Consider the following 25,034-nt stretch of genomic DNA (forward strand, 5'->3'; position numbering starts at 1 on the left):
AAATCATGGCTATGGCTGTAGATTTTTAAAACCCTGACTCTTCCTGAGACATAAATGACTGCATTGTCTCTTGAGGGATGCAAGCCCCAGCACTTTCCTGATTCAGGAAAATCTGGAATGGATCCCATTAGGGCAGAGCCTTGGGACTTCCTGTGCCTCACCTTTGATTAGACCCAGGGCAGTAGTAGCAGCTCAGAAGTGCATTACCAGAGTTATTATTAACTCTTTTATACCCAGAATCAGGCAGAGTATATGAGTATAATAAGAGCAGGGTTTTCCCTACACTCACCATGAATGTTTATCCTTATAATGTATCTAGCCCCCTAGATCTCACTCTACCACCAACACTAGACACAACTTGGAGCCCCCACACCATCCTTCAAAGGAGGCACTCATTGTCTTAAGATTTTCAAAAACTTTAGAGTTTTGTTAAGAAGCTCTTGCTGCACAATCTACTCTTCTGTGACCTGGTATGGTTTGTTTCATCATGCTCACAGAACTGTTTCTTTCCTTACAAACAACTCTCTTGAAAAAAATATTTGCCAGCTGTTATTGCTTTCCAAAATTATTTATTTATATTTTAATTTATAAATATGCTACCATTACTTAACGCCTCTGGGCACATTTGCAAAATTAAAAACACAATTAAAAAAAAATAAGACAAACACCATGCAAACTGTGGTTCATGGGCAGAGGGGGTGGAGAGCATTGTCTCTGCCTACATTAAACTCCCTTCAAGCAAACATCTAAATAAACAGATGGATATTGCACTGTGTCCCAAAAGAAATGTAAAAGTTTCCTAAAATCAATACCGTGAACCAGTTCAAGAATACAAAAGCTTCTCCTAAGAGTGAAAGGGTTACTAACCTTGCAAACTCAACAATTGCAGTGCTAGAATCTAGCATCTGGCCTCTAACATCTTCCATGTATTCTGTCCCAAAAGCTCAATAATGTAAATATTACTTGTAACTGGCACATAGTAAGTGCTCAATAAATAAATAAATAGTTGTTTGCTTTAATATACATACCGTTTTAGTTTTCAAACTTATCGCTTTCCTGACACTGTTCACATAGAGAATCCTTCATTTTTTCCCCCACAACCCAGCTTGTATTCTCTTTTCATATAAAGAATAATGTATAGAAATTTTACTTTGTGTTAGTATGATTGTGTGTGTTGGAGAATCTGTGAAGGAGTGAAAATGCATCTTGATTGTCTATTAGCCAAGCTTTCTGATTCCAGTCTATAAATTTAAAACTACAAAGTAAACATTTGGAAATGAGTTTTAGCATAAAAATCAGGGTTCCTATGGATTACATCTCCTGATAAATCCTATAAGAAAGTCACCTGGTAAACTAAGGATAAATATATATCTCTAAGAAAATACACATCTTATTGGAGAAAAAAAAGTACTTGTATATGCATTTTTCCATGCAATCTTAAGTCAGAGAAAAAGTTAAAAATAATTTAATAGGAATGTATTGCAGCCTACTATATAATCAGCTCTCACCAGAAAGAAGGAATAGAGGAAGGAAAAAATGAGATTCCTGCTCTTCAAGAGTTTATAATCCCACTAGAGACAAGATAAACAATTCTCTTTCCAGGGTATTAAGCATGTATGTTTAACCCAGGAGGATGACTGTGCAATGTGCATGCATGCTCTAAAACATCTTCGGTGAGAAAACAATAGGAGACCACATCATTTATCTTCTAAACCATGAAAATATTGATAATGAAAGGGGGCCTATTAATTACCCTAGGACAACAAGAATAGACTAGGACTGTCTCCAGAAAACCTAGGTGTATGGTCATCATAAGCTTGGAGCCAAGAGTGTGGGCATCTCAGTGCTGACTACTCTCCCCTGAGGTTTTCTCCTAAGCAGATCTATCAAGGCAGCCTAAAGTTGCTACTCGGTATTTCTTTTTTGGATGTCCTGCTTTTCTTATATATCTGTGATTGCTAGTCATGCATGTTTCGGCCAAGATGTTTGCTCTGGGCGATATCATCAGACTGTAAAATTTGACTGTACATCCTGGTCCAGACAGAAAAGAGGATCAGGATCACCTGAACCTACTTCTTCATCAGGAATCATAGACAAAGCAAATTCACTTAGAAGTGAATCAAACGAGACCATCACACTTTATTCACAATGGCCAAGAGCACTACACTTTATTTCAGCTACTCAAACAAATTCCCTACCGTTGCATATCCTTCCTGCCTTATTGCTACCCATCATCAGCCACAGTGTCCTTCATGAACCAAATGGTCAATAGCTTTTGGTTGAATGAATGAGTGAATGAATGAAGTAGTAGCTATGGCTAGAGACAGAAGAATATATAGCTAATGGATAACAATCATTACTACCCTCCCCTACCTGCAGAGAAATATCTCCAAAGGAAGAAGCAAATGTCCTACTCTGTGTACCATAGTTTGCTTCCCCAATGTGCTTTTTTTTTCCTGGAGGAATAGATCTCAAAATATTTAATGTAACTCAGGTTTCATATGCAGAATCCCATTTAACTTCAGCAGCACATCTGTGCCTTCCTTCTTTTAACAAAATCATCAGCAAATATTTATTGATGACCTACTATGTGCCAATCACTGTTTTAGATACTTGGGGATACAGCAATGAGCACACCTTCAAAAATCTCTGGCCTTATGGATCTTTCAGTTATCCATTCATCTGATAATCATGTAGCAAGTGTCTATACTGTGCAAGGCTCCAGTGGATTCATAATGATGAATGAGACGTGATTCCTGCCCTCCACAAAATTATACTATATCAGAAACGCTTTTAACGTTTTATTTATTTTGAGACAGGGAGAGACAGAGCACGAACGGGCAAGGGTCAGAGAGAGGGAGACACAGAATCTGAAACAGGCTCCGGGCTCTGAGCTGTCAGCCCAGGGCCCGACGCGGGGCTCGAACTCACGGACCGCGAGATCATGACCTGAGCTGAAGTCGGCCGCTTCACCAACTGAGCCACTGAGGCGCCCCCAGAAACGTTTTTAAAGAATACCAATAGCTAATCTACAAGGGAAAGTTAAAGGGCTCTAAGGGAAGACTTACAAGCAAAATGTATGACAGGGTGGAATGCAAGAATGTTTAAGTATAATAAGGGCTCAAGAAGGCTGTATCAAGAGAGTAGCATTCATTCTGTAGGCTCACAAAACTACACTACCTATGTTAGTTACAAGCTTCTATAAGTCTTTTAAGTTCAAGAAAAAAAATTTAATAACCTAGAAAATCAATACACTTTTGAAGCAGTCTAAACAAGCCTGTTTGGGTACAAGCTTCTCAGTGAAGCAATGTGTATTTCATTTTCCTAAATATCAGTGCTAACGTCTGGGCAGAATAATAATTTGCAAGCTAACACTTACTGAGTGCTTCCCAAGTACTCTATGTTCTCCACTTCTCTATGTGCATTACATATAGCAGAACATTTAATCCTTCTGACAATCCTGTGAGGTTGGCAACTATTATTTTTGCATGGTAATATGAGGAAACTGAGGCACAGAACGGTTAGGCAATTTGACTGAAATCACACAGAAAGCAAATAACATCATTAGGGTTTAAATAAATGCAGTCTAGCTCTCATGTCTACATTCTCAATCCCTGTGCTATATTGCCTATTAATCTGATGAAAATAACTTATTACAAGTTATTAAGAAATGATAATGCCAGCGCGCCTGAGCGGCTCAGTCAGTTGAGCATTCGACTTCGGCTCAGGTCATGATCTCATGGTTCCTGGGTTCAAGCCCCACATCGGGCTCTGTGCTGAGAGCCCAGAGCCTGGAACCTGCTTCATATTCTGTGTCTCCCTCTCTCTCTGCCCCTCCCCTACTTGTGCTCTGTTTCTCTCTGTCTCTCAAAAGTAAATAAATAAATGTTAAAAAAATTAATAAAAAGAAATGATAATGCCTTCACCTTCAGAGAAAACACAAATGTGCAATGCCATTTAATATTTCGACCTAAAGAAGAGACTAATGTGTCATTTTATGGCACTTCAAGTCATTAAGAGAAACATTTTGGGGGCAGAGGATTTTTTGATGCCTAAAAAATTGCCTATTTATCTCTAGATGTAATGTTGCCTTGAAAAAATGAGAAGCAGAATGGATATGCTTAAATTAAGGAAAATATTGAGAGAGGGAGAAGCTGAATCCTGTAATAGTGCATTAAGGCCAGGTGAAGGTGGGTTTTTCTGTGGAGGCTCTTTGCTGGCCAGAATATTAATAGAGTAGTACATCAGAAAATAAGAAAAGAGATGCCACAGCAGAGGCACGGACTATTTAAAGAGGTCTAGAAAAGTGTGAAAAGCAAATCTGAACACATCATAATTTTGCCAAATGTCCACCCTGAATATATATCACTTATAAAATCAACAAATGCTTATATGTTATTTTTATGACCCTCTGCTGTCTTGGAAGCATGAGCCAGTCTTCCACCAGTGAGCTGTTCACATGCGGACAACAGACTCTTCATTGTATCTTCCCGAGATTTTCACAAAAATTTTGTTGTTAATAGTGGTGGTGGTGGTGGTGTTTGTGGAGGTTTTTGTTTTTTTTTTTTTTTTTTTTTTTTCCAACGTTTATTTATTTTTGGGACAGAGAGAGACAGAGCATGAACGGGGAAGGGGCAGAGAGAGAGGGAGACACAGAATCGGAAACAGGCTCCAGGCTCCGAGCCATCAGCCCAGAGCCTGACGCGGGGCTCGAACTCACAGACCGCGAGATCGTGACCTGGCTGAAGTCGGACGCTTAACCGACTGCGCCACCCAGGCGCCCCTGTGGAGGTTTTTCTATCTGGATTACACTGAGAATGCTACGTATAAAATCGCTTTAAAGATCCACTTAAGTGTCAAGTATCCCATGTAACAATTTTGACCATATTAATATGAGGACATTCCCTAGGTATAATGTGCCTTTCCCCCAGCTTATATCCAACTTATTCTGACCTGCTTTCACACCGTTCCTATCCTTGCAGTATAGGAACCAAACTTGCCTGAGTTGGGAACATCTGACTCAACTTCTGACCCTCGCCATCTATCACATTCACCCTCAGGTTGGCAACAATCATGTTAAAAATAATGGTTTCAACCTGAAATTTGTAGATTGTTTCATAGATTTCAAATTGTTTTACATATATAATTATGGACACACACACACCCCTCCAGAATATAGGTGTTATTAAAATCATCTCCATTCTAGAGTTGGACCATAGATTGCTAGGATTAAGGGACTTGTCCAAGGTCAAGCAAGTTATAAAAGAGTAAGTAAGATGCATGGCTCCATAGCCTGGGTTCAGCCTTCATGTAGCATCATGCAAACAATATTTATTTCTCTTTCTCCTTTTTTTTCTCCGTGCTTGGTGCTTACTTTATTATACCTCAGGGAACTTTTCTAAGATATATATACTCTTTCAACATTGGAATCCATTTCCCATTAAAAACAAAGTATACATACACTGTGGTAAGGTTTTTAAAGCAGCCTATAGACACCCACTTAAACCACAGTTTACTAAAATGACATACATTTAACAATTATACAATATTTTACTAATAAAATAACAGCAAATGAAAGAGAAAAGTGACTTAATACGTATGAATTTTTAACTGAATAGAAACTTCCAACAGTTTTCTTCTGGCTTGCCTTTTTTGTTCCATTTGAGAGGAAAAAAAATTATCCTGCTCAAGACGGATAAGGAAAATGGTCTCAGCTAAGAAATATTATGAAGTAAAACTCAACCTAAAAAAAACAACAAACTTTAAAATCTGTCCCATCAACTTTTGAAGTGCCTGTGCTTCCCTTTCAGAATACCAATAAACATCTCCAAGTGGCTCTCAGACCCTCTCTATATCATTCATGGGAAGTGGGTGAGGGTGTTTTGGTTTTCAAAGTAACTGGCAAGTACTATTAGCATGTAGAATGGGGTGCCCAGAGGTGCTGCCCCCTGCAGTGCACAGGACGGTCCCACACAACACAAACTGTAACTGCTTAAAATTGCCAAGAGTGACCACTACTGAGAAACACTGAAAATGAAACCTGCTTCTATTCAGTTAAAAATTCAGATGTGTTATGTTACTTTACTCTTTTATTTGGTCTTATTTTATTAGTAAAACATTGCATAACTGTTAAATGTATATTATTTCAGTAAACTGTGGTTTAAATGCATGTCTGTAGGCTGCCTTGAAAACGTCACCAGAGTGTATGTATCCTTTGGTTCAGACGGAAAACTGATTACAAAAAAAGTTCCAAAAAAAACACCTTAGTGTATTAAAATCTGCCTGTGTCCACTAATCACATTTTGTCCTCACGTTCTCTGTCTTTACCTGGGGGTCATTAGCTCTTGAGAAATAGGCAGCTGAGTTTATGATTGCAGTCCACTTACGCAATATGCAAAATACTCAGGATGGTTCATCATAATCTCTATATATTCTGAGATGCTTCCCTACCCAAGCAGAGACCAAGAGATAGAATGGCAAGCAGTAAGACTGTACTTTTCTTATTTCTAGGGAGTAACAAGATTTAGTTCTGGCCTCTTTCGCTGAAAGCTGTTCCTTTGCTGTGAATGGGTTTATTTTCTGCTCTGTACAGTCTTCTTTCCAACTGCTTTACATTTTATATTGGCTTCAGAAACTGCTGGTTTGAACTACTGAAAGCAAAATTAGATTCAGGGTTGCCTGGTTTTGTATAGCCAGACTCTCCTCTAGCTTTTGTCCCTTTTCAGGATGACCTAAGATGACATGCCCTGTTTTTTCCTAATTTTGTCCCTACCCCTTTGATCCCACAAGAAGTTGGATGAAACTTTGTAATCCTGTTCAAGATTAGAGAAACACAGTTTCTGAATTTTCACAAATACCAAAAGGTGAGGGCGCCCTCTGCTGATGAATAAATGTTCCAAAGATGGGGGTTCAATTCTTGGTCATGGGAGAGTGAACCGTGATACGGTGAGACAGGAGACAGATCACGGGCAGGAACATTCCCTAGAAGAATGCTCCAGGGGGAAATCTTCAAGAATGAGCACCAAAAAAACAACTTAGCTTTACCAGGCTCCATCAGTGCTTTTCAGGGAGTCAAGGCAGCACATTACATAAGTTGATGTCGGTTTATGATACCAGTCAATCTCAACCCAAGAGTTATAATGTTGGTTTCAGGCTAAGCCCATTATTTTCTTATCATTATCTATTATTTTCTTGAGAATCAGATACTAGTCCATTCATCTGGAAAAGAAACAAGTTCATCTTTAGGTTTTTCTTTATCACAAGATTAACAGGATATTCCTTTATGGAAACTGCCTCTAGTGTCTGACACCAGTCACCACAGGGCCTGGCATATTACCATATTTAAGGATTCAAATTCCTTCTCACATGCCTTTGTCATTTAACTTTGTCCTAAAGAATGGTGCCAATATCTCAATTTCCCATTTGTCTGTAGTCACTGCCTCGTTAAGGCTCATGCATTGTCTCTCAGAACTCCACGATGAGCTCCCACTTCCAGTCTTGTCACCTTCAAATGCATCCTCTAAAGAGTTGCCAAGATTCTCTCTCTAAACCATAGAACATTCCATGTCACTCTGTACTTAAAATCCACATGATGAAACCCATGCTCCTTTGTGCCTTCCCCATGGTTTCTTTGCCTGATCTAAACTCAGTAAGATGATCCTGTTGGAGGTTCCTACTCTTCCTCCTAACTTATGAGCCTGTGATCAAGTTGTACCTTATGCCTAGGATGACCTTCTTAGGGCATTCTCCCTTTGCTTGGCTAACTCCTGCTCAGCACTTAGGCTGATCCAGGCTTTCATCTCTTCCAGTTCCCCCTCCCCAAACACACCAATCCTCACAACTGCATTAATTTATTTATCAATTATTCCACTTTACTCACTGTGATATAATTAACTCTATATGTTTGCATCTCCATTAGATCCTAATGATAGAAAATGGCATATTCATCTTAGAATCTCCATCTTTGTAGAATGAAAGAATTCATGAAGTATCCAAATATGAATCTAATAAAAATGTGTACTCAGTCCCCTTTCTATATCCATATTGCCGTACCAGGACCCTGGTGCCCCAGACCATCTTCTTTGTCCTGGAAAGCAAATGGGTCCAGATGTCAAGGGACACTGCTTATAAAACCACATAAAAGTAGACATCTCAGCAATGCCACCAATATAGCCACAGGCTGTCATTGTCCTTATTAAACACAAGTCTGAAAGATCCTGGCTGGATAAGTTGTCCTCCCCATCATAGAATCCAGACCACCAGTGGCTGAGATCTTAAAACTAGAAGTTTTCATGTTATTCTCCCTGCCAAAAATCCTTCAATTATTCCCCAATGTCTACAAGACAAAGTTCAAATTCGTTTGCCTGGAATCCAAGGCCTACCATAACCTGTCCAGAACATAATTTTCTGGTCTTTCTTCCCTTTATTCTTTTACACAAAACCATCTGACTCTCCCTAGAACCTGTATTATACTTTCTGCCTTCAATGCTCTTGCATGTAATAATGTCTCTGGAAAACAAACAAACAAACAAAAAACACAAAACCTCCCTTTTCTTCATCATCACTTAAAAATAATGCTAGCCATTCTTCAGGTCTCAGGACTGAATCAGTCCACTGCAGCCAAGAGTCATCATTTCCCCCTTTACTGCTCTGTACTTCTTAGTTAACATTATGTACTTAGCATTTGCATAGTTCTTAATGGCTATAAAACCGCCTTATATTTTGGTTACTCTTTTCAATTATGGCTGTTATATCAATAGTTATTTTGGCAGTTCATGAAGGTCAACATCATGTATTTATACATTTCCATGTTACCATGACTCCCAACCTTGCCTATTGTAATAAACATAATAAATATTTCCTAATAATATTGATAGGCATATTTGGTTTCTCCACACAGAACAAAAATAATCACAATCAAAATCAAACCTTCATATATAATCTGAGATGAATTCTACTCATCTAGACCACTTCAACCAGACATATATTTTCTACGGAAGTAATAACACATCTCTTGACATGGCCAGGAAAGGAAAAGTTGACTGTGTCAGATTAATAAGCCAGAACTAACAAGAAGACATGACTGCTAGTGAGATAAGCATGGGATGGGAGTAAAGGAGGAGGACCAGGCCTCAGGCAGAGGCCACCCCACCTTAATCGATCACGGGAATATGGTTTTTAGAGAGTTTATCAGTGGTCAGCAGGTTGGCAAGAAATTAGCATCAGGGAAGCCCAACACAAGATAATAGAGTCTGGTAGAAGATGCACAGAAAAATAATGGCAACATGGAAGCAGTACAGAACCCTGGTTAAGAGGCCAAAATTTTATGACAAATATATCTGGTTGAATCCTGACCTGCTATCAATATTTTTAGAAATCAGCCTCCTCGGGGCGCCTGGGTGGCGCAGTCGGTTGAGCGTCCAACTTCAGCCAGGTCACGATCTCGCGGTCTGTGAGTTCGAGCCCCGCGTCGGGCTCTGGGCTGATGGCTCAGAGCCTGGAGCCTGTTTCCGATTCTGTGTCTCCCTCTCTCTCTGCCCCTCCCCCGTTCATGCTCTGTCTCTCTCTGTCCCCAAAAAAATAAATAAACGTTGAAAAAAAAAATTTAAAAAAAGAAATCAGCCTCCTCGATTTAAGGAACCTCAGTTTCCTCATTTCGTAGCTTGGTTTCAAGAATTAAATGAGATGTCTGGGTGGTTCTCTCTCTCTCTCTCTCTCTCTTTCTCTCTCTCAAAAATAAATAAACATTTTTAATAAAAAGAATTAAATGCAACATAAAAACACTTACTATATATGTGGTAAGCACTTTATAAATATTGGTTGCTGTTACAAATAGCAACAACAGTAATACTATTATTATTGCTTTTTCTTGTTATCAATTGAGAATCTAAAGACACGCAATATTTGAAATTTCAGACTAGAAGCAGGCAGTGAACTTCAAGAAAAGCTAGTATTCATTCCTGGGCAATCTTGTAGGAGCAAGCATATCTAGAACCCCAGTTTAATCAAAATCTGGACTTACAGTCAAGACAGGAACACATTAACTAGATTTGGTCTGCAAAAGGTAGAGACTTGGTCTCAGGGACAACTCTCAGCTATTAGAATTGAGCAGTTAGGCACAGAGGCAGACTTGTTACAAAGTCTACAAATAACTTCTTCAGTGCTCATCAACCACTGAAATACTTGACCTCAGAACACTGTAGGGGCTGAGCCTCCTGATGAGTATCAAATGACTAGGGGTAGTGGAGTGAAGGGAAAAGATACCCAGAGCACAGTGTGAACAAAAGCAGATATAAATTATTGAGCCCTCTCCAGAGAAACAGGACCAATAGGATGTATAAACATATGGAATTGGTTCATGCAGTTGTGGAGGCTGAGAAGTCCTAAGATCTGTAGTTTGGCAAACTGGAGGCTCAGGAGAGCCACAGGTTTAGTTCCAGTCTGAGGCCAAAGGCGTGAGACCCTGGAGAGCTGATGGTGTAAGTTCCAATCCAAGTTTGAGTCCAAAGACTGGAGAAGACTGATGTCCCAACTCAATAACATTCAGAAAGGGAATTCTCCTTTACTCAGCCTTTTCATTCTATCAGGCCTTCAAGGGATTAGATGAGCCATACCCATATCAGGAAGGACAATCTGCTTTACTCAGTGTACAGATTCAAATGTTAACCTCACCCAGAAACACTCTCACAGACATCATGTTTAATCAAACATCTTGGTGCCCTGTGGCCCAGTCAAGTTGACACATAAAATCAACCACCCCAGATGTTTGATTAAACATGATGTGTGTGAGAGTGTTGCTACTAAAACTTACAGTGTTGATGGGGATGCTCTATGTCAGTCAGCGAAGTAGCCACTAGCCACATGTGGCTATTGAGCACCTGAAATATGCCTTATGTATGTGAGAAACTGGGTTTTGAGTTTTAATTTTAATTAAAATTAATTATTAATTATTTTAAATATAAATAGCCACATATGGTTAGTGGCTACCATATTGGACAGTAATAGGTCTAGGAAAAGAAGGTAATAGTTAAACTAACCAGGAATTACAAAATGTGAGACTTATTCAGGAAAAGTAAATTTTTAGTTGAGGGATCATAAGGCAGAACTTTTTTTACACAGAGTGGCCAGAGAAGGCCTCACTGAGGAGATTGCCAATATTTAAGCTAAAGTTGAAAGGGCCAAATCCTGAGAAGAGGCCGCCAGGTAAAAAATGAAAGGAATAGATTCCAGGTAGGAGGGCCTTAATACGCAAATGCCCCAAGGCAGGAAAAATCCTATTTACTTTGAGCAACTGAATAAGCCACAGGTGACTGGAGGGTGATGGAAGGTGTTTTGAAGAGAAAAACAAGGGCAACCTATTACAAGAAGAGTAGACCACAGAAGGGGCTTGGATTCTATTTGAGGTATTTTATATTTACGTTGTTTTTAGAGATCACTGTGTGGAAAATACATGAGCCTACAAAAAGAAGCTTCACACGCATGTATGTGTGTGTGTTTGCTTGAGTGGGTTTGATAGTTTGATTCTCTTCCTGATCAGAATATAATCTTTTCAATATTAGTGTGTATTTATATTCAAAAAGACTATAAATTTTGATCAATATTAATTTATCTAAGTTAACAACACATATATATATATGCATACATATGTTCTTTAGCTTTTTTAAGTACAGGAGAAAGGAAACAACCTCCTAGGTATGTTGACAATAGGGAAGGATTCTGTAGTTAGAACTATCCAATAGATGCACTTCTATGAAGTATCTATACCAGTTACATAACTGAAATAGCTGCATACAAACACCGTAAGATTATCCTTAGACTCTTGAGAGAGGTCAATTTCCGAGTATAGAAGAAAGAAAAGGCGGAACCTAAACCAATTGAAAAAACAATCATGAAACTGACTAATGTCTAGCAAAGGGGGCCCATGGAGAAAGATTAAAGCAACTGGGGTTAATTAATTAACCTAGGGAAGAGAGATTAATAAATTTTTGTAAGAATATGTAGAACTGCTATTCACAGGATAAGGTCTAGTTAGGTTGCACTAACCCAGGAGAAAGAACTGAAACCAGGAGACTAAAACGGCTGAAGATGCTATTTATGGCTATGAAACTCTGGACTCAGTGAGGAAAGCAGAGCAGTGTCCTTCTGTGGAGGTCTTTAAAACAGAATAGATTCTCATCAGTCTCATTTGAAAGGTTTAAGTGTGATCCTGCCTAAAGGCAAGGTGATGAACGAATGACTTTTCAAGGTCCCAGCCAGTCAGCCCTATGAGAACACACAGCTGATTGTGTGCTGTGATTTTCTTTTGTTTACCCATATCTTATTGTTTTACACCACCAAGTGGCCACACTGAGTAGAAATGTTACAAATTCTGCATATGATCAGAGGCCTTGAGAAATGTCAAAGTATATGCTTTGAATATACTTAGAATTACACAGTCTGTTTGTAAATATTCAATCTGTAAAGTCAGCTGGCATGAAAATGCTTATACACTGTGATCCTTGTATGGTATTAATTTGGAAAACAAAGCTGGTACCTATCTTAATAATAGCATGTCAAATTCTTATATTGTGTATTTGCTGTTCTGTAGGAATGGGATTTGATTCACAATAAGCTGAGTTATCACACAAAAATCTTTTATTTTAGAAGCATATATATTTAAAAGCCATATTTTGAGCCTTTTACATTTAACAGATGTATTAAGTAAATTAAATGTGACTTCATAAACAATTTTCTAAAATAAGCTCAAATGTAGTATCAAAAGAATAGTAGAATAGGCTTGCAGGGAAACCATAGCTGTTGACACATGACTGAAGCCATCATGTTAAAAATAATTTTGGATACAACATAATAGGCTAATGTGCTTCCTGGTACCTTTCCTTTTTAATTTATGTAAAAAATAAATCAGCATCCATTAGCATTTATTAAACTCTCACATGAGCTAAATGTTGGATTCTACATTGGACAAATTAAATTGACAAAGCCCACCTTGTCACTGCATTCCCTGCCACCTTCAGAACAAAAGCATTCTGTCAAATAGGAGTGGAGAAGTAATCCAGGGCCAGACTGCTTGTGTTAGAATCCTAGTAAGCTATGTAACTCTATAGCCCTCAGTTTTGATTTTTTTTTTTTTGTAACACGAATTTAATTATTTTGACTTAAAAAAAATTAGTGTGTGGTCATTAACTCAATAAACGTTTATTGTGTGACTACCACACTGACACTGTTCTAGGCACTGGGGATAGAGCAGTAAATAAAACAGACAGAAATCCCTGACTTCAGGAAGGTTGCATTCCAGTAAAGACCCAGATAGTAAATATTTTAGGCTTTGGTATGGATAGTAGTGGAATGTGGTCAGGGTAGTCCTCACTGAGAAAAAGACCTGAAGTTGAGCCAGGAGATCAGGGGGCATTTAGAGAAAGAATATCCCAGGACAGACTGTCAAATGCAGAATCCCAGAGGCAGTTGTGTACCTGCAGCAGCAGGGTAGACAGTTTGTCTGGAGCAGAATAAAAAGGAAATAAGATCAGAGACAAGATGGCAGGGGGCTCAAATGCCATTTTCAAAACTGATTTTTACTCTGAGTGAGATAAGAAGCCTTTGCAGTTTTAAGCACAGTAGTGACCTGCTCCGGAGCACTAATTTTAATTTTTTGGCCTGAGAAATTGGATAGATGGAGGGAACCAGTAGAGACTGTAAGAAGGGAAGTAAGGAGGGTCAGAGTCTCGGGTATAGAAAGATTATATTTGAAATACCTATTGGGTATCCAAGTAGAGATGTGAGGAAGATAATTTCTGCAAGAGTCTCGAGATCCAAAAAGAGGTTTTAAATTCAGGATATAAATGTAAGTGTTGTCAACCCATCGACTGTATTTAAAATCATGAAACTGGTGAAATCACCAAGCAATTACATTTGGAAGGAAAGAGAAGAGGTCCAAGCATTGTGCCCTTGGGTACTCCAAAAGTAGGGATCCAGGGAGATGAGAAGATAGTGGAAAAGGAGATGGAAAAGGGCAACCGGTAAGATAGGAGAGAAACCCGAAAGAGCAGAGTTGTGGAAGCCAACTGGGAAAGTATATACTGGAAGAGGGAACAAGCAGTCGCATCACTTGCACCCGAGGGTCCATGCAAAATGAAGACTGAGAACTGAACCACTGTTGTAGCAGCATGGAGACCTTTAATAGCATTGAAGAGAGCAGTTTCAGGGAAGTAGTAGGAATGAGAGCCTTGTTGGAGCAAGGTCAGAGGAGAGCAGGAAGAGAGATATTCGAGGTACAGGGTACACACAGCTTTTTCAAGGAGTTTTTGTGGGTTTGTTGTTTGTTTTTTTATACAGAAGGAAAGCATTAAGATGATAATTGGAAGGGAAGTGGATCAAGAGAGGCTTTTGGGTGTTTTACTTTAAGATGGCAGAAACAACAGCATTTCTGTATGCTGGTAGAAAAGCTCCAGGGGAAAAAAGAAGAAGAAAAAGAGAAAAGAAAAGAAACAAGGAAGAAAGAATGAATTACTGGACAGTCCCATGGGTGGAATGAGATCTGATGCAGAAGTGTGCATGAGTGGGTGGGTGGTCGGGTTCACACTCTGCCATGTAAAATTCTTAACCTGGTGCTTAGCACTGAAAAAAGTCCAAAAGGGACAGATATGAAACCACTCACTGTCAATTAAAAGGGTTTTGGTAACATGATCCTACAGTTCCAGTGCAGCCACAATATTTGGTAGATTAATGAAAATAAGTTGAGTAGAATAATGAAAACAAAACAAAGACATTTAGAAGCAACGTTGAATCACATTGACTAGCCTCCAGGATATTGGTCTAAAGGTAAACAGAGATACCTGAGTGAAAGTAGGAAGAATCACAGATACCGTTTACATTCAATTCCTGAGGTGAGTCTGACAGGACCAGGATCCCACAAGGTACTTGACTCCTTGTAGATGCTCTGAGTTGATTAATTAATTATCTTTGCCCTTTATAAATTCAGCATGATGAAAAACCCCTGTCTCTTGCCTCACAAGTACTGCATGGTATAATGTTATTTCCATGCTCTTTTCATGTTCTTCCACTGAATTTTATACTGACTTATAAAGGCTAAGCTGTAGGGCAGAGCTGTGATAGAAGACCAAACAAAGGAAGGTGGGTGGTAAAAGCATAACTGCCACTTCCACTGGGAAGAAAATGGGGTCAAAGCAACTACGATGTAAATTGTGTTCCCAATATTAAAATAAATCTAACACTTATGAAAAATGTATCAGCAAACATGTGACTTTATGAAACCATACTTTGTTATTTAATACAAGTATCTTTTTACTATTATAAGAATTGTGCTTTGCTGAGGTCAGATAATAAATTTCAATAAATCTCAATTCCTCGCTTGTTTCAATATAAATTTGGAGATGCGTTCCTTTGGAAAAGACTTGAGACCCCAGGTATAATAAAATCATATTTAAGAATGTAGCAGTGTGGGGCACCTGGGTGGCTCCATCGCTGAGTGGCCGACTTCAGCTCAGGTCATGATCTCGTGGCTTGTGAGTTCAAGCCCCGCACCAGACTCTGTGCAGACAGCTCAGAGCCTGGCTCCTGCTTCGAATTCTGTGTCTCCCTCTCTCTCTGCCCACCCCCAACTCGTGCTCTGTCTGTCTGTCTGTCTCTCTCTCTAGGATAATTAAACATTAAAAAAATTAAAGAATGTAGCAATTTGGCAGCATGTAATTACAGAAAAAGCAACTTTTGGAAGACATTAATAAAAGTACTAAAACTCCTTATTTTTACAATGGTCAACTCAAAACCAAACCATCAAAAGCATTAAAAATTCAGGAAAGCTCTAGAAATCCACTGTCGTGACCTTTTTCTCTTCACAATTGTTCTCATCTAAGAATAACAATCACTAATATGATAGAAACTATCAGTTTAGCTTTTATTTAACTCAAGCCTCTGTGCCTATGATCCAGGATTATCTTTTACATTTTTTGCATGTTTCAAATTTGTAAAGTTTCTTTCTTGAACTCTGCACAACAGTTTTAGTACAATGTATACATTGTCCCTAAAGAGAAAACAGTAGACTGAAATGTTTTAGGGGGCCTGTGGCCAGGACATATAGAAGCTGGTACCTACTAACCGACAGGCATATCGATGCTGGCCACCTGTTGCTCAACCTCATCATTTATCTTAGAGTTAGGCAAACTATACCAAGTCCAGCCTCCCATATATTTTTGGAAATAATGTCTTATGGAACACAACCCCATTCATTTACTATTGCTTATCGCTCCTTCCACAAGGCAAAGTTGAGTAGTTGTAAGACCACATGGCCTGCAGAGCCTAAAATATTTACTATCTGACCCTTTATAGAAAAACGTTTTCCCATCCCTGGTTTAACTAATGGTTGGTATCCTCATTAACCAATGTTTGTTGAGAAATAGATACATATGCATATGGTAATGGGAGGAGGAATCAGACAGATTCTATGAATATGTGTGTGCTGTCTTTGAGAGGGAGATTTTTTACATTTTTCATTGATTTCACAAATTGAGAATTTATTAAATGGGTTTCGGTTAGGTGACAGGTACCTACCCGTCAAGTAGACTTCCTTTTTAGGTAGTCATGAGAGGAAAATTTTTCTAAGTGTTTCTATCAAAATGCATATTTTGAAATTCACTTTTGTCCCCTCTTGTCTGTAATTTTTATAACTTTTTCTACTTCTTATATATTCACACAACATCAAAACCTCCTACCTCACTTTGTCTTATCATTAAACTAGGGCTTTGAAAAATGTAAGAGGGTTCTTAAAAGATTAGTTATTCCTAAACTATTGTCATTTATTTTTAAATGTCGGTGGACAGCTCCTTTCCAATACCATTTGTGTAAAAAGAAATATATTGAGCTGAATAACCCTCCAAATGGTGATATTTTTTTTCCATTGTTAATTTTGAAAGTCCTAATTTTTGTCTGTCCTGAGCAAGAATCTAAACATTTTAATTCTTTCAACAGAGTACCATAGTAAGTTTATAGCTGCTGTGCCTTAGACAACCTATACTTAGGGAAAGGAAATTTCCAATTCAATTTACAATGATGTCAAGAAACAACACATATCTGCAGGCATAGATAAGAAAAACATTCAGGGGTACACAGTGATAGGTCTACTTAAATAAATAAAACTTTTGGTACTAGTGATTAGGTACACAGGATTATTATATGTTTAATTGGCTAACGTTACAATTTGGAATTACTTCTAGTCACATTTAATTGGATTTGGAATCTCTGGAGAAAAGAAATAGAGAGGCCCAGCAGAAACAGTCATAAAAGTAAACTGTTTTTCCAAAGGGTGCTAAGCGATGAATTAATATCAATTGCACAATAGTTTTTAATATCTTCTCAGCTTAATAAGACTAATTCAATGGTTGTACACACTAGATACTAAAACCAATTCAATTAAACACAAAAGTTGGGGGAGGGGAGTGTTCGTTGAATTGGAAATTTTTATTTTTACTTTTAAGGAGGCCAATTTAATCAGAGGTAAATAATTTTTAATTCAGGTAAAGTCTAAGATATGCTTACATGGCAGTACAATACTTAGCTACATATGCTATGTTAGGTTTGAAGGCATTTTAGAGTCCATAACATATGTGTTGCTCTATAAAGGTTTTGAAGCTTAATAAGGGGCAACCAAAACAATGCATTCCTTCATAGTCTTTAAATATTCTTATACTGTGCAAACAGAAAAAAAAAATCTAGAATACAAATGCTGTTTGCTTCTTATTCTTTTAGCTTAGATTACAAAAAAGAAACCAAAAAAAAAAAAAAACAAAACAAAAAAAACAAAAAACAAAAAACAAAACCCAGAAAGCAAAAACAACCCTATTTTCTACATCCTAAAATTTGCTTGGGCTTTGCTCAATATTAGTCTAGTCAAATTTTATATATTACAAAATCTTCTTCTTCAGTATTTATATATACTACCTGTCATGGTTTTGTTCTGTCCTATAAATTTTTTTGTTTTTTGTTTTTTGTTTTTAATTTGTCCTTGTTCTTAGGAGTGCCATGATTGCTGACTACATGTTCTGGCTCTGTGGAGGAAGTGAACAGTGTATAAGCAAGCTCATCAAACTGTATTGGCAGGTAAAAATTTATATCCCAGTTAGGGAGGAGGAACCCATCTCAGTTTTAGAACCAAAATGAAGAATTGGTGCTTAAATGACTGCTGAAGAAAGTAGCTTTGGCCATATCAGTCAGAAGGACACCACTCAGTAGTAATGTATTTATAATGAAGTAGACTTTCTGTGACTTATTTTAAGGGCAAAATTCAAGGTTGTTAACCCTTGGCCCATACTTCAGTTTTACAACCCAATATAAATTTTAGACATCCCAGGAACTATTTTCCCAAGTATGCTGCTATAATGACATGATCCTTTAAAATATGAACATTGTATTCTCATAGATTCTTCTTGATCCATGACCTGTAGAAGCAGATGCTAGAAGTAATATCAATTACACAATAAAGGAAAATGCAAAGATCAGTTGTATTTGTTGAGTAATATTTAGTGTTGGAACACTTAACTAGTAACAAACTGCAGATCTTCTTTCTCATTTATTATTCAAAATGGCAGCAAGAAGTCATATCAAAGGTCAATGAGATCCCAAGAAGAGAGTCATAATTTCTTAAATTATAAAGAGAATTTAGAATTTACTAGTTCAATCTCCTTTACAACATACAAATCTATTCATTTCCTGTCCTCTCTGAGCAAATTGTTGATGACTTTCTGCTGAAATAGATCCAAAATGAAGAGCTCATTTAAGCCCAAGAAACAACATCCAATTTGCTAATTATTAAACTGTTTTCCTCATATGAAGTGGATTTCTACTCCCTTAAAACTTCAATCCAGTGGTTCCCAGTAGGGCAACATGGACAAAATGGAAACACATTTCCAAATGAAATTTTTTCAACTATTTGAAAATGAACTACAAAAGCCAGCTCCCTCCTCCATATCTTCTCCTCTCCAGACTGTATGGGGCATTTTATTCCTCATACTGCAAGATATTGAATTGAATTGAATTGAATTGAATTGAATTGAATTGAATTGAATATGAACCTTTTGAACTAACTAGAATAAGATCTGCTAAAACACAAATATGAAAGGGAGAAATAATCATCAATAGTCTTTGATACTTCCTGATTTTTCCCATATTTTCACTACTGTGTCTTGGCCCATTTTCTGTTTTTATATCATGTATTTATTAGAAAATAAAGTATTAGATTTATCATGTAAAAGGCTCACTAGTTTATATGGTTCCATCTAAATATTTGGAGTTTTAGCCTACTATAAAAAATAAAGGTTTACATTAGTCCTACTATACTTGAGACCTGTGACTATTTGAAAAAATTGACCTTCTAGTAAACAAAATTTTAATCTCAAAAATATTTTTAATTTGCTCAGAGGTTAAAAATCTTCTTAATGGAATCTGTAACATGCAAAACAGCAGCACTTATAGTCATGTAATTAAATAGTTGTAAAGAATTGCTAGATGTAAAAGATAAGCAAATAATATGGGCTTTGATATAATAAAGGAAGAAGACTTTTTATTAAAGGATTTCAGAAGCTTCTGGAGAGAAGTGGGAAAGGAGTTGAATCTTAAGGTTTAGATAACATTCAGCAGGTTTGGCATATAGTAGGTCCCAAATAAATGTTTGATTCAATTTGTTCATTCACTAAACAAACAAATATCAACTACTTCCTGTGTTTTCTACATTGAACTATGAAAAAATAGGTCTAGTGTTGGTGCAACCTAAGACTGGTTAAGACTAACTGTAAATAATTTTTTTTCTGTTCCCTTTAGCTTTCAAAGAACACTAATACCCCCATTTTATTTACATCAAACTAAGAAAATAATCTCCACTTACCAATACATGCATATTTGCTATACAAAAAGGAAGAAAACAAATACTATTATTTAATTATCCTGTATTAATAAAAGATAAGAAAAACATATTTTTCTTTGTATTCTCTTTTTCTCTTTTATTTTTATTATTATTTTTTTAATCCTCATCACCTGTTTAACCCATCACCCCCACCTACCTCCCTTTTAGCAACCATCAGTTTGTTCTCTATAGTTAAGAGTCTGTTCTTGTGTTTGCCTCTCTTTTTCTCTCCTTTTTTTCCCCTTTGCTTGTTTGCTTTGTTTTTTGAATTCCACACATGAGTGAAATCATATAGTATTTGTCTTTCTCCGACTGACTTATTTCACTTAGCATTATACTCTCCAGATCCATCCATGTCGTTGCAAATGGCAAGATTTCATTGTTTTTTTTATGGCTGAATAATATTCCATTGTTTATACATACCACTTCTTCTTCTTTATCCATTCATCAGTTGTTGGACACTTGGGCTGTTTCCATAATTTGGCTATTACAGATAATGCTGCAGTAAACATCTTGGTGCATGTATCTCTTTGAATTAGTATTTTTGTATTCCTTGTGTTAATACCTAGCAGTGTAATTGCTGGATCGTGGGGTAGTTCTAGTTTTAACTTTTTGAGGAACCTCCAGACTGTTCTCCAGAGTGGCTGCACCAGTTTGCATTCCCACCAATAGCGCAAGAAGGTTCCCCTTTTTCCACATCCTCACCAATACCTGTTGTTTTTTTGTGTTATTGATTTCAGCCATTCTGATAGGTGTGAGGCAATAATCTCATGATAGTTTTGATTTGCATTTCCCTGATGAAGAGTGATGTTGAGCATCTTTTCATGTGTCTTTTAGCCATCTGTATGTCTTTTTTTTTTTTAATGTTTATTTATATTTGAGACAGAGAGAGACAGAGCATGAACGGGGAAGGGTCAGAGAGAGAGGGAGACACAGAATCTGAAGCAGGCTCCGGGCTCTGAGCTGTCAGCACAGAGCCCGATGCGGGGCTCGAACTCACGAACCGTGAGATCATGACCTGAGCCAAAGTCGGACGCCCAACCGACCGAGCCACCCAGGCGCCCCATCTGTATGTCTTCTTTATAAAAATGTCTATTCATGTCTTCTGCCCATTTTTAATTCGATTATTCATCTTTGAGGTATTGAGTTACTCTTTTTCTCTTTTAATTTGAAGCAACTTGGCATACTGGAAAAGAGCCTTTGTTTGGAAATCAGGTCTGACTCCATCTAAGTTCTAACACCAAATAGCTATCTAACCTAAAGCAAGTTAGTTTTTAGAAGAACTTCAGCTAGAAAATAAGAGAGACCAGCAGAAAGAGTTTGGGAAGGTTTATTCTCAAAGCTCATTTTAGCACTGAAATCTAATATTTTAAGCACATCCAAAAATGATGTCACATATATTAAGATAGAAAGAAATGACATAATTAGAAATTTCATCCTGCAGATAAAGTCCATAAATTAAACCCTACTGACTAGCCTCAATAGTAGCACACCACACCATTCTCACCAATTACATACTTCCTTATGTGAGCCTGCCTCTCCCTGATCTTAAATTAAATGTATACATCTTCCCCCCCCCCCGAACCTTCTGTCCTAAATCAAAAGGGGCTTTTGGACATTGCCAGTGAGTACCTAATCCATGCCATCTTTAAACTCAGGGAGACAGGGATGCACCACCACCCAATCCACCATGACAGTTAAACTGCTGAATTTAAGAATGCCCTCCAAACATCACAGACAAGAAACTGTATCTGCATAGACATTCATAGACATCAATGAAGGCTTAGACAGAGGCTATTTTCACTACTTTTGTAGAGGATGAAGTTACTGTATATCTTCCTTTCAACCACATAAAATGCCTACCATTCTGATCAGTTATTCTTCTCAGAGGTCTTAAACAGGAAATGGAAAATTTCATTATGTAAAAATGTGAGAACCAGTCTACACCTACTCTCACAGATGGTTGGCTTATAAGCCCTTGGATACAAAAGAACAGACCTTCGCTTTGGTGAGCTCAAGAATGCTTTTGAATTGTATTAGGAATGGTTTTCATATCATCAACCCAGCAAGAAAAAAAGGCATAAAACTCTACATGAAAGCTCACATCAGAATATATCACTCTGAATAAAAGTGTTTGCACATGTTATTCTATAATAGCATCACTTCTTCAGAGCTAGAGAGGGTTGGAAATAACTTGTCACAACTGTACTTACACGCATGCCTCTGCAACTCGATACCCAGTCTCCTATTATCAGCCACTCTCATTTTCTGAAACACCTTGAGACCTCATCACAATTCTGAACCAATTAACAAAACGGAAATTCCCTAATCAGGCTGAGAATTAGCTCTTTTGAAGCAGTGACCACTATGTATTTATACACTACTCCTAAAGTAACAATTTTATTTCAAGATTTTTTACGGTAAACTGGAGTCCACCTCCTAAGCCACTTGCCCCTTAGATCCAGGGCTAGATTTAATAGCATTCGGAAACGAAACTCCCTCTTCTTCCATTCCTATTTCCCTTTCCTGGTTTCTCACCTTCACTTTCTGCCATGCTGTCAGCCACATGGATTTTCTGGTGTGTGGCTTTATCTCTTGCAGTGTGAGTAACAGAACCAATTCTGGTTTGCACTGCTTAGCAAAATGAAGTGAGAAAAGATAACAGCTAATTCTGTTGCAGAAGTCCCACAAAACAAGCACAGAGGAGCCCCCACTAAATAGGGGCAAGCTGCTTGATCAACCCATTCTTCACCTTAATAGTTTCTTTTCAAATTTCTTTCTTTCTTTTTTGAATGACAAACCTCTCTGAGAATCTGATTCAATTTACAAGCATCCACCTAGAAACAGTACTCATAAACATAAACATGGGAAAAAATAGGCTTACTATTTATCTCATTATATTGGAAATTGATCTACACATAGAATACTGAGAATTATAGTTTTTTCACTCTTATGAAAAGGTTATGCAATTTTTCTGGGATAAGAAATTAAAATGTATTCAACATCTCATCAATGTCAATATTTCACTTTAATGGCAATAACAGGTACAACCCTGATTCACGAAATCTCTAATAGCAAATGGAATCAGAGCTCCTGTAGCTCACAAAATCTCATATGGATAGGCAGGCATCAAGAATAACCAAAATTCATATTACATCATTCCCTTTGTGTTCAAGTCAATGAGATTATCTTTGCTAAGTCTATATCATCAAAGTTATCTATGTCAGCAGTTTGTTTCAATATAAAGCCATCTGAACAAAAATAACCTTTGAAGGAGAGAAAGCCATTTGCCAAGTGTCTGTTGATTTTTGTCCCTAGAAACTCTCAAGGCTGTGTCAATCTCACCTCCAGTATTAGAAAATTCGTATTGTGTTTTTGACTCCAGCCACCTCATTTACAGTAGCAGCTTGACAAAAAAAAAAAAAAAAAAAAAAAAAAAAAAAAAAAAAAACCTCATAGTTTTTCAGCAGCATCTCTAATAGTAAATTCAGCATTTAACCAAATGATTTGCTTCATATATGTGACTAAGATATCAGCCATTATAAAGCTAGTCCTGGAATGAACTTCTCACTATCAATCTGTTCTAAGGAGTTTTCCTTTCTCTTAAAAATTTTTCAAGAATTAATCAAACCAAATCACTTCTAAATTTTGTCTCTGAATTGCCAACAAACTCGTCTATTAAGAAAGAGCCTCATGGTGTGTTCTTGTGTCTTGACAAAGATCTACTGCAAAGGCACTGTTGTGAGCTCTTGGCTCTGAGGAAGTTGAAGACTTTCACAGCAATTGAAAGACCTCTTTTGGGATTGTGGGAGGGGCTGTTGACACCAATACAGGCCCCTGTAGAAAGCCTGACATGTGGAGCATCTTTCCTCAGTGAAGCAGCGAAGGCTGAGGCAGTGCCAACTTCACAGATCCTCCATCTGTGCAGAGAATGCCAAGACTTCCCATCCAATTCAACTTGTACTTGGCATGGAACGTTCACCATCTTAAAGATATCAATGGCCTAAATGATTTCCAAAGAGCTCACCAACACGAAATTTTTCTTTGGTGAAGTTAGTCTACTCTCAAGGGACAAAACTCAGGAGGTGGCTATGTTGAGAGACAAAAGATTTTCCCCAGCCATATGCTCGAGGAAGATGGTGCACAGTCTGTGGGCCCTTCCATGGCTTTCACAGACCACAGGTTAAGTTCCTTCTGTACTCCTCTTTGCAACAGCTCTTTTTCTTTTTGGTATTGGGCCTAGCAGGAGACATTTACTGCTTCCAAAACTCAAAGCAAAAAATAGCACCCAGAATGTTCGTGTCATATAGTTCCTCCTGAAACTGCACTACAGTCAGTCATTCAAGCTCGAAACCTTTCCAATCCAGTGTGTGCAGACTACTCTTAGATTAGTGGGTGCTTTTCTGGGTGCCTGGATGGTTCAGTTGGTTAAGCATTGGACTCTTGATTTCAGCTCAGGTCATAATCTCATGGTTCATGGGATCAAGCCCCATGCTGGGCTCTGTGCTGACAGCAGGGGCCAGCTTGGGATTCTCTCTTTCCCTTTCTCTCTGCCAGCTCATGTTTGCATGTTCTCTCTCTTTTTCTCAAAATAAATAAATAAACATTAAAAACATTAGTGGATACTTTCTTCTTTACTTTCAAACTGTATTTGTCATTCATACTCACTCAGCAAATATTTATTGAGCACTTATTAGTGACTGTGTCTTAAGCACTGTGCTACGTGCACTGTACTAAAAGCACTGTGCTATTAACAAATACAGCAGTGAACAAAATGCTCACTGCTTGTCCTGTCCTCAAGAAGCATGCGTTCTAGCACAAAAATGTAACAAGAAAAACATCTGGTACTTAAATTAGACACCACTTCTTCCTAATCGTTTTTTCTTCCGTAGTGCATTGCAAATAGCAATTCAATACATATTTGTTAAAGTCAGTCAACCAAGTTAAATATTATTTGACATGAAACTCAAACCAATAATGTCAAGAATATTTTGGAATAGTTTCTTTATTTGTTATTTAAAAAATCAGTGCTTATTGATTTCAACAACTATTTGTGTGTGTGTGTGTGTGTGTGTGTGTGTGTGCGTGTGTGTGTATTTTAAGTTCACAAATGTGGACAACTTTTGTG

The 25,034-nt window shown here is 37.6% G+C and overlaps 1 protein-coding gene across 3 annotated transcripts in view; it reads left to right on the top strand.

Annotated features, from left to right (window-relative positions):
* Window positions 1-25,034, top strand: part of SPATA16 (spermatogenesis associated 16) — a 245,472-nt gene that overhangs the window by 142,534 nt on the left and 77,904 nt on the right. For all 3 annotated transcript variants that reach the window (XM_045502947.1, XM_045502948.1, XM_045502946.1), the window contains exon 5: window positions 18,024-18,108. In XM_045502947.1, coding sequence (XP_045358903.1) covers window positions 18,024-18,108 — 85 coding nt within the window. The remainder of the gene's footprint in view (window positions 1-18,023; window positions 18,109-25,034) is intronic.

This window comes from Leopardus geoffroyi, chromosome C2, assembly GCF_018350155.1.
Source record: "Leopardus geoffroyi isolate Oge1 chromosome C2, O.geoffroyi_Oge1_pat1.0, whole genome shotgun sequence".
NCBI lineage: Eukaryota > Metazoa > Chordata > Mammalia > Carnivora > Felidae > Leopardus > Leopardus geoffroyi.